The sequence below is a fragment of the Sorex fumeus genome, unplaced genomic scaffold, assembly GCF_029834395.1.
Source record: "Sorex fumeus unplaced genomic scaffold, SorFum_2.1 ptg000098l, whole genome shotgun sequence".
Taxonomy (NCBI): domain Eukaryota; kingdom Metazoa; phylum Chordata; class Mammalia; order Eulipotyphla; family Soricidae; genus Sorex; species Sorex fumeus.
This window is the reverse complement of record NW_026606155.1, coordinates 57,794,220-57,807,805: the sequence shown is the minus strand read 5'-3', so window position 1 is coordinate 57,807,805 and position 13,586 is coordinate 57,794,220. Positions and strand designations below refer to the sequence as shown.

The following is a 13,586-nucleotide window of genomic DNA, read 5'->3' as shown; positions in this document are numbered from 1 at the left end:
AAATTATTAGGAGCTACTGATACTATTTTGATTTTTCAGTATTCTGATTATGGTGAAAGTAATGCTTATTAAGGAACATGAGGAACATTCTTAATCATTGAACATTGAGAATAATCTTAATCATTGAAAAAAGGTAGTATATATATATGTATATATATATAGGACTACTACAGAATTTTTATTCCCTTATTTAATAGTGTCTCTTGTATCACTTTTATTTTTTTAGGAGATCTAAGCAGCAACGACTGAAACTTTGTAATGTGTCTGTCAAGTTGACAGGCGGGTTGTGGTGGGGATTGGACGAGGAGGGCATCTGTGAATACTGGTGGAGGAAAATTGACAGTTGTGGAGGGATTGGCGTTGAATTATTGTATACCTAAAATGGAACTATCAGTAACTTTATAAATCATGGCTCTCTAATAAAAATCAAAATACACTTAATTTTTTTCTTATATAATGCAATGATATTGCCAAAAAGGAATAAACAAGCTATTATTATGCCTTTATGTATTAATAGAATTAGGTGATGTACTTATAAGTAATCATCTTCCCTCCCCAATTAAAAAATAATTAAAAAAAGTGATTACAAGTCATGTTAACAAGTTTTCTAACACAATAACAAATTGCCTCCTTCAAAGTTGACTTTGGATATAAAATCCTGTAAGTATTGTAATACTTATATTTTATGGAGTAAGCAATCCATTTATTTGAATGTACTTGCCTATATACTTTGCCTGTTCCCTTATCTTTTTTTTTTTTTTAACCTCTGCTCTCAGGTAGCTAGGATGTTGCTATTCTGAGTAACTCCACAGAATCCCTAGAGACATTTCTAACTCAACCACTCTGAAGAAACAGCTCTGTAAACAGTATTGACCCCCCAGGGGACCATCAAATCCGTTTACACAGATACCAGTTGTCACAAACTATTTACAAAGCCAGCCAGAACAGAATTTCCCAGCCTCTAAGAATCCCTATTTGATTCTAGCCACCTTCTTTCTTGTTTCTGTGTGGTAGTTGTGAAATAAGTTATTTTTGGCTTTGTGACCTGATTTCTTGGGTAGCATCAATTTAACGAAGTATACTATATATTGACTGTTTTGTTTTATGGAGAACTGAAACCCAAAATAAAAAATCCCCAAAGTTTATTTTCTAAGATTGGCAAAGATATGTAATACTGTTCATTTTTCAGCCCAAGTAATTGAGAATCAAATTGCACCGCTAATATTGAGATGGTTGGCACTGCTGATGACCTTCAGAAGAGAATAGCATGAATATCATCTAAGAAATGGCACTAACTGTACTAGATTTAGGGCTAGAGAGACAGCATAGTGGTGAAGGCGCTGCTTGCCTTGCATGTGCTGACCTAGGTTAGATCCCTTTGCATCCCATACAGTTCTCCAAGCTGCACCAAAAGTGATCTCTGAGCACAGCCAGTATTTAACCCTAAACACAGCCAGGTGTGGCCCAACATCCCTGCCCCCCTAAAATTACTAGACAGATCTAGTGCCTTCAAAGCATATAATGTAGTATACCTAGACATATATGTTAAGATTCTAAAAAGTATTCAATAAATCTATCCATGTTTCTCAGGTAAGTAAATGTGTTACAGAAGTGAAAGCATTTGAAGGACACTTAGTAATATTCTTTCAGTTCATTTTCAAATGGTACAGGACATTTGCACGACATTGCTAACATTATATTGTAATTGCAAAAAAAATAGAAAATGTATTTGATTGTAAGTGGCCAACTGCTTATATCCAAATAATACAACATGTCTGCAGAAGAGCAGGAATTAAACATTTCCCGTTGTTTAACCAAAGTCTAAAAAAATTAGATTTTGTAGTTGATGAATTATAAAAAGATTGATAATTTATTATTTAGTCCATATGGAGAAAAACAACAAGCAGTATTGCTATTGCTATATGATGAAATAGCAGTGACTGATTAAATACTGAATCAAATTACTAAAAAAAAGTGTTTCCATTTGAAAGTTTGAGTGGGGACTCAATAGAATAGTTTTGATTTTAATCTTTCATCTACTCAGAGATTTTAATTAGAATCCACCATGCTTTGGTTTTAAACAGCTATCTAATTGAGTAGTGTGCAAAATAGAGCCATAAACTCCTTTTAGGTTGGATTTATTGAGTTGCATGTTTTTATTTACTATAAAATTTGCTTTCAAGTAATAGGGCAGTGTAAATGGCTCAACTGAAGCTTTTAGCATATTCATCTCAGTAACCTTTCTAAAGATCTTTCTGCTAAACTGTATGATTTGTTTCTATCAAATAAATAGCTTCTGCTTTTTTAAAGAGATTTTAGAGGATGAAAAGACAAGCTACATAGTGATAGTACTAATTTGCAAATCACATGTCTATCAAATAATTATATTTAGAATGCATAAACGTCTTCCAAAATTCAATAATGAGAAAAACAAACTGCCCAAGAAAATGATGGACAAAATATCTGAATGAATACTTTGTCAATGAAGGTACTTTAATGGGGACTAGGTCCATGGAAAAAAATATATAGATCATTAGTTATTAGGAAGGTACAAATTAAAACCAGAATGATTTGCAACTAAAACCAATAAAAATTGAAGTTTAAAAGATTGCTCATATCAACTCTCAACAAGGAAGTGAAACAATCTGGCATTCTCATGCACTGCTGAAAGTACTGTAAAATGCTACAGAAACAGTAGAAAATATTCAACAGGATCTTGATAAGTTCAGCATAACTAATCCATAAACAATTTGGGATGAAGGGCACAACTCTCTGTACATTCAAAATTGTGTGTGTAATTTTAGATTCTCCAAAAACTTTAGTCAGTTCTTGGTATCTTATCAGTGGTTTGTTTGGGTTAATTCACCCAACCCCACCACCTGATTTCTCAGGTTGGTGATATTTGCTGCATGAAAATGGCAATAGCATTTCAATCTTGTGCTATTCAAGAGTTAGAATGTACCTACCATTTCATTTCCAGACATTCATCCTAGAAGTACAACATACTTGCATCCAAAGATTAGTGTGTAGTTGTTCATAGCAGCTTTATTTATAGTTACCAAAGCTACTTAATTTAACATAGGCAAAATTAAGAAAGGCAAAGAAAAAAAATTGGTGTAAGGCTCTTTGGCTGCAGAGTAAGAGCAACTGAGGATAAAATGAGTGCAGGAGTATTCTAGAAAAATAAAAGAAGATGGGAAATAAGTTTCACAATATGTGAACAGAGAAAACTATAGGATGAGATCAAGAGGAGCAACATAAAAATCACTGGAGTTCCTGAAGAACAGGAAAGTAGTGAAGAAACATTAGTCAAAAAAATCATAGCTGATTTCTTGAGCTGAGGAGGTCCCAGGCAGAGTTGAGGAGTTTGTGCATCCAGAATCAAGAGGTCCAAAGGGTCCCAGCCAAAGGAGACCAAACAAAAACATATTTAAAACTTTACCAGTAAGCATGTACTTAATGGTTTACTAGTGTGCATTTAGAAGGAATAACCTGCTGGTACACATAATAACACAAACGCATTTCAAAATAAACATGCTGAGTGGAAGTCAGAAGAAAGGGACAACTGAATTTAATTTAATTTAAATTCTCGAAAAGGCAGGACAATATAGTGACAAAATAACTCGGGAGTTTTCTCAAGATGGGAGAAGACAGTAAAAACTAGTAGGAAACATTCAAAAGGAATAAAACAAGACTTTCATGACTTTCACATATACTTGATACCTTGGTTATGATGATGTATAATTAATTTGTATACTTTATATGTGTGCAGTTGTATGTCAATTTTCTTTCAATAAAGCCATTTTTAAGTAAAGGAAAATATATGTAAAATGCAAGCACTTGGGAATCTGTAAAGCATATAAAGAATTTTTTGCACCATTTTGTAACAAAAACTAGAATTATTTCAACATTTTATTGTTTTCATTTATTTTTAATTTGTTTTTGTGTCCTACCCAGCTGTGCTCAGGCTTACTCCTGACTCTGTACTCAGGGATTACCTTGGTAGTCTTGGGGAAATATATGAGGTGCTGGGGATTGAGCCCTGGTTGGTCAAATGTAAAGCAGGTGCCTAACCCACTATACTATTGATCTGGTCCCTATTTCAAAATTTTAATAGGTCAAAAGAAATCAATTCTCTTTCATTCAGTCTTCTCAGCTTTCATTCTCTTCCATTCAATCTTCTCAACTTTCTCATCAGTCACTGATTTTTTTTCTAGCATATTTCTGCACTCAACAATGTCTTTGCATTTAGTTCTCATTCCTCTTCTCATTTTGCCTTTCCATGCTCTCTCACCTCCCCTTAACTTCAGTGTCTTTAAGGGTGACTCTTCGAGTACTCCTGTTTTCTTGATTTTTTTTCTGATCCTTCACCACCAGTCTCTTTGTTCCATCAGTCTATTTACAAATGATACACATCATGTTAGGAATTTTTACTTCCGCAATATAACATCTTATTTCAATGCAAGAAATGCTTTTGTATTGTTCAAGTAATTCTCCTCTCATGTTTGTTCTGCTTTTACATTTTAAATGAAGTCAACTTTTCCTTTACCCATAGATAATCTTGCAATATGTGATAACCTGGTTTCTTCCCTCAACGTGAAATAATTTACCAAAAGTAAGTAAAGTAAAGGCCCTCCTGTTGATCATCGATTTGCTCGAGCAGGCCCAGTAACGTCTCCATTGGAGACTTTGTTGTTACTGTGTCTGGCATATTGAATACTCTCGGTAGCTTGCCGGGCTCTCCGAGAGGGGCGGAGGAATCGAACTCGGGTCGGCCGTGTTGGCTGCGTGCAAGGCAGACGCCCTACCCGCTGTGCTATCGCTCCAGCCCTAAATCATTTACAATCTGACTTTGGTCCTGAATAATATAATTTAAAGAAGTTTTGCTTATTTTGAAGCAAATAATTATTTTAATGTAGGAATTCTCCTATTTAGCTATCAATTATGCTGACTGAAGGAGGCATGAACTCCACATTGTTTTTTTTTCTTTTAATTTTTTAATTGAATATCCATGAGATAGATCATTACAAAGCTGTTCATGATTGGGTATCAGTTATATAATGATTCAACACTCATCCCTCCATCATTGCACATTCTCCACCATCAATGTCCCTCGTTTCCCGCCCACCATCCCCCAAGACTCCCAGCCTCGCTCCTTGGCAGGCACTTTTCTTCTTCCTCTCTCTCCTTTCCTTTTGTGCATTATGGTTTGCAGTACAGGTACAAAGAGTCCATCGTGTTTGTTCAGAGTGTTTAGTATTATTTTCAGGACAGTAAGGCTAGAGTAGCTTTGTAACTGGGTGACCGCTTTAGGGTGTGGTTGTAACTGCCAAGGCTTCCAGAAGTACAGGGATATGGGGGGAGGTAGCCAATTCTGACCCTGAGAAATACTGGAAATCTCAGTCACAAAACCCTCATACCTGAGTTTTCAGTAGATTATATCTTGGTGTGGTCCATTGTGAGATGGTGGAGTCTGGTGGGGGCAATCTGATTTTGGATTGTGGAAACAGGCGGCTGCCTGGGGCTCTGTTTGGGTAAGCACCAGGGTAACCTGCCTCCATCTCCCCAATTTACCTCAGTCTGTTCAGCCTTGCACGGGTTCAAGATTAACTGTCACTTGATCTCAAGATTTATTTATGAATCTCTGCTGCAAGGCTTGTAGTAGAGCTTATACATGGTGGTGCTGAAGTTGGTTTGTGGGGGTGACTGCCAGTGCTTCCAGGAGTATAGCGAAGAGGGGAGTAGTAGTCCATCCTGACCCCAAGAAAGCCTGGAGATTTCAGTAACAGAACCCACATACCCAAATTTTCAACAGGTTCATATCTTGGTGAGGACTCTCCTGAGACTGTGGAGTCCAGCCAGAGGCATAGCAGTGATTTTGGATTGTCGGAGAAAGTGGCTGCTGGAGGATCTGCTTAGGTGGGCACCAGGATAACCCATCCCCCTTCAATTTACTTCTTTTTCTTCAGCCTTGCACAGGTCTGAGATTAATTGCGGCTTTGATCTCTCTCAAGATTTCTTCTTTTTTTTTTTTAAATTTTTTTTTTTTTTGTCTTTTTGGGTCATACTCGGCAATACTGAGGAGGTTATTCCTGTCTCTGTACTCAGGAATTATTCCTGGTGGTGCTCAGGGGACCATATGGGATGGAATACTGAGAATTGAACCCCCTTGAGATTTATTATGAGTCTCTAAAGCAAGACTAATAAATGAACTTGTATAGCTGAGCGGGAGGTGGTTTTGGGTGTTGCTCCCACATACCTAATTTTTGGCCTTTTAATTTCTTAGGAAACTTGGTCTTCAGTTGTTGGGGTCCAACCAGAGTGCAGTTTTTGGGTATTAGGAGTCCTGAAGGCACCATTAGGCTGCTGATGCACTCACCCTGTGGATACAGGTTGACCTGCTGGCGGCACCATACCCTCTGAAGAAATAATTTCTAATGAATTATTAGAAATGATACTTTTGGCTAGAAATAAGGCTCATTCTTGCATGTGGCTGATGGTAGTTTAATCCGTGAGACTGCATGGTGGTGTCCTGAGCACAGAGCAGATATGTGCTCTTCCCTCAAAGAATAAATACTCTGTTGGGTATCTTATTTTATTTTCCCTATTTTTTTTTTATTCTAAAAATGCAGTCTTCTTCCTCAAGGAGCATTTAAATTCGAAAGATTGGAGAAGACATCTAGGACATCTGCTTCTTCTTTGTTTATGAAGGGGGTCATACCTGGTGGTATTCAGTGCTTACTCCTGGGTACATGTTCAGGGAATTGGGAAACCACACAGGGTGCAATAACTTGGTTACTTTTATGAGATTGCCAGGCATTACAGAACAGATTTTCTAATGTATAATCTCTGATAAATGATAAGTTAAAAATTCTCCTTGTATTCATTTTCATGTGGTAGAAATTATAAAAGGTAACTAATATTTTAGGTGCTAGAACTCAACCAAAATGCTCTGCATTCCTTTTTTTTTAAATTAGCACCTATCAATTAAAGAAGTATGTTATAGTATGATTTTACAAACAAGAAGTTGAATGGGGAGATTTAAAACATTACCCAAAGTTATAGACTTGGTAGAACTGAAATTCTAACCTAGGCATTCTGACACTAGAATTCACTCTCATTTCATTATGATCGGTTAGCTTCTTGCATCCTACTTTTCAAAACGTAAGAATGTCACGTAGAAAGTAACATCTCTAAATCTGTGAGTCCTAGCCTGGATTGTATGTTGGAGCCATCTGATTACTCCCAGAGACTTTTAGTTTTGTCAGCATGCAGGGTAGTCTGGGTTTTAGGATGTTTAGAAAGTATTTAAAGTACAGTTAACTTTGGAAACCACTGTCTTAAATAAGCATAGAAATGGAAATATTAATAGCAAAATCACTTTCTGTGTGTTTAATATAAAAGAGGTAATTCTGGTAAGTGCATGTTCAAAGGTATGAGAGTGCATATTGCCACAAAAATAATAACTTTGATTCAGTATGTCATATGTTACTAGGTTTTGCATATTATGTGTTTTGTTTTTAATACAGATGTAGCCCATGGTTATCTTGAACAAGGCATAACAGAAGAAGGTAAAAGTACAAAACCAGGTGAACAGCCAACTATGAATTCTAGGGGAAGCACACATCAGAATTTCACTGAATTAGTTAACGAAGCCAAATATGAGGGAGTAGAGCTGCCAGAACAAAGCTTAAGAAATTTTCAGGTCAGCTGTCCATCTCCAGGTGATGAGACAGATGACCACACTGCTGAGAATTCCAAGTGAGTGCTAGTAACTCTAGACTTAAAAAAGTAAGATTTGGAAGAATTCTTTCTTACTCTTTTCTTTTCTCCTTTTGTACTTATACTTCTTTGATGACATTGGCTAAATTTGATGTTTTATTACTTTACTACAACTTTGGGAATCTGTGTTTCCTGTTATTCCTTTTTTTTTTTTTTTTGGTGGCCACACCATTGATGCACAGGGGTTATTCCTGGCTTTGTACTCAGAAATCACTCTTGGTGGTGCTCTGGGGACCATATGAGATTCTGTGAATCAAACCCGAGTCAGCCATCTTTAAGGCAAAAGCTCTACCTGCTGTACTATCACTTCTGCTCTTGTTTCCTATAATTTCTATCACATTGATGCAATATGTCTGTATAACTATCTAAAATTCACAAGGTAAATTTTAATGAAGGCCATGAGATTTTATTCATCTCTGAGTAGTCTTTTCTGGGACTATTTATTATGGATCTGACTAAGTCGATATAAACAATATATTATTTATCAGACTCTTGAACTGGCATCAGCACCACAAAATAAATCCATAGGTATACTTTGGCTTTGCTAAGTATTGCTTTTTCATTTAAACAGTTTTGAGTTTTTTTTTTTGAAAAGCTCTCCCATTTGCCTTCCTTAATATTACACGTTATGCAGTCATTACCCGTACACCTTACCTGCCTTTCATATGAAGGTATTTGACTTTCACACCTGTGGTTAATACCTATTGGATTTATTTTGATAATTAGTCTTGTAACAGGAAATTATTCTTGTGTTTTTAAAAGTTCAAATATATTTTTAGCCCCAAACAAAATCACCTAGAATACTGTTTGATCAGTTTTGTATAAGAATACCTACTTCTAGTTATTTAAAATTATTTAGTTGTTATTAAGGAATGTTTAATGAAGTTGTCATTAAGGAATGTTTAATGAAGTTCACCTATTAGTATAGCCTTTCCTCTGAGAAATCAGTTATATTTTTGCTACAGTGCAGACTGAAATAGTATTGGGGATAAATAAAGAGGTGACAAACAGCAAAAATAGTGGCGACTGGACTGACTCTTTTTCTTTTCATTCCTTTGTACTGCTTACAGTAATTTTATTCTTTTCTCAAATATCATATAAAAAATAAAACAAAACCTTTTTACCTTGAGTGTTACAGAACAGATTTGCCCTGGAGTTGCTAAATGCTTTCCACAGACTTACCTCTTTCCGTTGATACATTAGCACCTCTATGAGCTTGATGCTTACTTTTTCATTCTTAGTATTATAATGTAGCACTGTAGCACTGTCCTCCCGTTGTTCATCTATTTGCTCCATTGGGCCCAGTAACATCTTCATTGTGAGACTTGTTAATGTGTTTGGCAAATCGAACAAGTCACTGGTAGCTTGCGAGGCTCTGCCTTGTGGGCGGGATACTCTCAGTAGCTTGCCGGGCTCTCCAAGGCGGGTGGAGGAATCCAACCTGGGTTGGCTACATGCAAGGCAAACACCGTATCTGCTGTGCTAATGTTCACATAATTACAGTTAAATTTGTCTCTCTTCCTCATTTGAAGTATAAACGTTATAGATCCTGTATAGACTTGTGTATGTATATGCTTAATCATTTTCTTTTTTACAGCATGATGGGAAATAGAAATAATGATGTGCATTATGAATGTATGATTCCTTCTCAAGTTACTTCAGACTTAAATACAGAGGAGACAGTAACATTTCTTTTGAAAGAATTGGACATTCTCAGAGCAAGCAATAAAAAGGTACCATATAGAAAGTCTGGTATTTGCACGATGTACTTTAAATATTGACTTTAAGTTTGTTTCTTCACACTTTGTAAGTCAGTTTTATTATATACTTTAATTCTTTTGTTTGTTTTTCTTTGTTTGTTTGTTTGTTTTTGGCCCACACCCACCTGTGCTTAGAACTTACTCCTGGCTCTGCACTTAGGGATCACTCCGGGCGGGCTCTGGGGACTATTTGGGGTGTCAGGATAGGAGACTGAACTCAGATTAGCTACATGCAAGGCAAGCACCTTACCAGCTGTACTATCTCTCCAGTCTCTACTTTAATTCTTCAACAGTAGCTTTATGTCACTAACATACTGTGCAATTAAGCACTGTAGCACTGTCCTCCCTTGTTCATGATTTGCTCCAGCGGGCCCAGTAACATCTCCATTGTGAAACTCTTTGTTACTGTGTTTGGCATGTTGAATACTTCGCAGGTATCTTGCCAGGCTTTGCCATGCAGGCGAGATACTCTTGGTAGCTTGCCGGGCTCTCCGAGAGGGGCCGAGGAATCGTGGAGGAATTGAACCTGGCTCGGCCCGCTGGCCACACGCAAGGCAAATGCCCTTCCGTACCGCTGTGCTATCACTCCACCCCATGCAATCAAGATAAAATTGAATTGAAGAATTGGCATTGAAAAACCTTTTTTAGGTTTCTTCCTTTCTGGACTACAATATCACTTCCTTAATAAATCTTCAGTACTTCGGATATAAGCCTTAAAAGTATTTTTTATTCAAGTTTTTTATTGAGTTAAAACTTAATTGCTGCATTTTTCCAATAGAATTTGTCGTATTTTATTCTTTATGACTGGCAGCATTCCTTTAATCATTAAATAATGTTCATTTTCCATGTTTTTTTTAACTTCTACATACTTTTCTAATTTTAGTATTCTAGTTGTTTAGCCTAATCAAATGAAGCATCATGTTAGAAATATTAATAATGTCTGATGGAAAACAATAAAAAATGACAAAAGCTGAGGATAAAATTAAAAATAAAACATTTGCAAGGACTTTGTATGAGAGTATGAGTTTTTTTTTGTACTTTCATTTGTTATTTATTACATGCCAATTATGAACTAGATGGCATTGCCAATTTAAATGGAATAGGATGTGATAGCATTCAAGGGGAGATTTATATCAGATTTTAAGATTATTATCTTAATTAATTTTGTTTCAAAGTATTAGACTTAGTAAGAGAATCCATAACTGTCCTTTATTTTATTGGGATAGTTCCCTTCCAAGTCCTCTTTAAGACAAATGAATAGATTAAATTGCTTTACAAATTATTTTTAAATGAAATATTGCTCTCTAATTTTATCGGCCCAATATATTGCTATATACTTTTATATACACATTTATAATCTATATTAAATGTTTCTATACTTTCTGTGATATTTCAGGTAATTGTTACTTTATAAAATATCTTAAAATCTTGGTTCCTTCCACTATTGCCAAAGATATATTTTGGCTGTTTGATGAAATATTGCATAAGGGCTGGGGAAAACTTGCATTTGAATAAATACGATTTGTGCCAGAAATTTGTCAGTCTGTGTTTTATCAATGTGTTATAGCTTCAAGAAAAACTCACTAATGAAGATAAAGAAAAAAGACTATTAAAGCTTAAGCTGGAACTCCAGGAGAAAGCGACAGAAGCTCAAATTGCTGGAAAAACAGCAGGTACAGTACATGAGAATTAGCATACAACATTAGGACTCACTACAAGAATTATTTTATGATGTGACTTGGTGAATACTAGCACACTAGCTTATTTGCCAAAGGAGGAAAATCTCCACCCCCCCTTTTTTTGGGCTGCTTAGAAAATAGGTGGCTTTAACATCCTGGTACTGGTATTAGTGAGAGCTTTACCTGTATTCATACTGATTTGGGCATTAAATGCATTGTTAACACCATGTCAATCCAATCACAAAAAGGTTGTTTGTTTTGTTGGAAGGGCCTGAACAAACAAGGGGAAATAATGATTACCCGTGCCTCTACCTTTCAACCAGCAGTTCAAATACCACTTATTGTTTTAGTTCGTTTGAGAGGAAATACTTCTCCTTTGTATGAAGATAGTCATATATTCATTGCCAGTGGAAACCTACATTTGATTCAGATATCTGTTTTGTGCCGCTAACAAAATTTTATTTGATGATATGAATGATGATGGAGATAAATATATTGCTATCCGAGAAAATTAAAGTGAAAGGTTGCTAAAGTTTAAGATTATAAATGACTGTTATAAATATACTTTGGGGTTTACTCTTACTCATAGGTCTATGCAAAGAGAAATTTTTAAAAAATATGTATGATACAGACATTTCAGTGTATTCCCAGTCGTCCATGAGCTCCAGATGTATATGATCTCTCTGTGACTGTCTTTTTCACATTGCTTTACTGTATTAAGAGAAATTGTGTGCAGTCATTGAAATTAAAATTAAAGACATTTTAGTGACCACTTATTTTAACATTTTTGTATCTATTGGAAGATTTTATGAAGTATAATTTTAATAGAAATTATAATCATACTTTATAAGTCACTTAACCTGGTTATATATAGGCGAAAATTCTGGTATTTTAGCTCACACATGATTAATTTATATGTACAAAGTACAACTAGACATCACTATGAAACTATAACTAAAATAACCATAAATATATTCTCAGGCTAAATACCAAATGATTTCTTCTCTAATAATTTTAAACTATCCTGATTTTTTTCCTCTTTTTCAGTTCAGTAATGTATTTTGAAAAAATTTAAAGTAAGTCAAAAGTGAACAATTTAAATATAACTTTAGAAAAATTTGTAAATTTCTTTTGATAATCATATATTCTAAACACTAAAATGGAGTTTTAAGAGCACCTTTCTATTAAATATCATAATCTTTTACTAAAGTAATTTAGTAATTTAGTAGAAATTTGTAATTATTAGAAAATGTAATTTTGTAGAATTTTGGCCTTTATAATTATAGAAAATTATGAATTGATATTTTTGCATAAGCCACACTATCTTGGAGAGTATAAGATCAAGTGTAGTATTTTACAATCAAGATCAAGTTTAATATTACATTAAGCAATAAAATTTAGTCTTAAAAGTTTTGCATAAAAACAGTTGTATATTTCAAATACTTATTTATTGGTATGTATTTGAGGGTTCATTTGACTAAACAGCATGAAATATATATGTATGAGAGAAATAATTTTTTATTTTTTTAAATATGTCTCACCATGACAAAATATTGTTTTAGTGTTATTATTTGAAAGAGATTCAGTATATTTATAGTACAGTCTCTTAAATTTATGAAAATAACTACTTTATTTTCTGAAAAAAAAGCAATTTAGCTAAAAATATAAAATCTGCCTATTTCCAGAAGTTAGAGAATGAAAGTTTTTTTAATTCTAAAAATGTCTTAGAATTTTTAAAAATTGAAAATATTCAAATTATATCTTTACTTTTTTATATTTTAGTTCTATTTTATCAAAGTGTTAAGGTATTTTACATATAACAATCATTATTATGTCCCCAAAAGATTTTTAAATGAATTGCTTAAGAACTCTATTTATTTGGGTTTAGGCCCCAAAACTAACAAAAAAAGAAGATTTGAAAAGTTTTTGTTCTAACTTTTCTTTGTTTGGTTTTGGGTTATACCATGGTGATGCCTGCAAGCCACTTCTGACACTTCACTGGGAGCCTTGTGGTACCAGGATTGATCCCAGGCTTCATGCATACAGAACATTACTCCAGCCTTATGTATGATATATCTCTTGGGCCCCTGTTTTGTTTAATTTTCAGTTATATTTATTCTCTTAGTAGGGAAATAAGGAGGTTTGTGGGGAAAAAAAACAACTGGAAACTAGGGATTGAGAGATGAGAAAAATTACTATTGATGTAGTCTATTTTTAGTATACTTATTACATTTTACTAACTTTACCCTGAGTTTGAAATAGAAGAGATGGGTTCTAAAGGATCTGAGTTTTAATTCATATGCCTGTGATAAAACCTTACAGTCACTCTTTTCAGGCCCATTTTCTTTGCTTCCCTAGATTTTGT

General features: G+C 34.7%; 1 protein-coding gene across 2 annotated transcripts in view; it reads left to right on the top strand.

Annotated features, from left to right (window-relative positions):
- The window catches only part of MIPOL1 (mirror-image polydactyly 1), a 304,969-nt gene that overhangs the window by 67,344 nt on the left and 224,039 nt on the right, over positions 1-13,586 (top strand). For both annotated transcript variants that reach the window (XM_056133809.1, XM_056133808.1), the window contains exons 4-6: positions 7,530-7,761; positions 9,380-9,515; positions 11,110-11,215. In XM_056133809.1, coding sequence (XP_055989784.1) covers positions 7,530-7,761; positions 9,380-9,515; positions 11,110-11,215 — 474 coding nt within the window. The remainder of the gene's footprint in view (positions 1-7,529; positions 7,762-9,379; positions 9,516-11,109; positions 11,216-13,586) is intronic.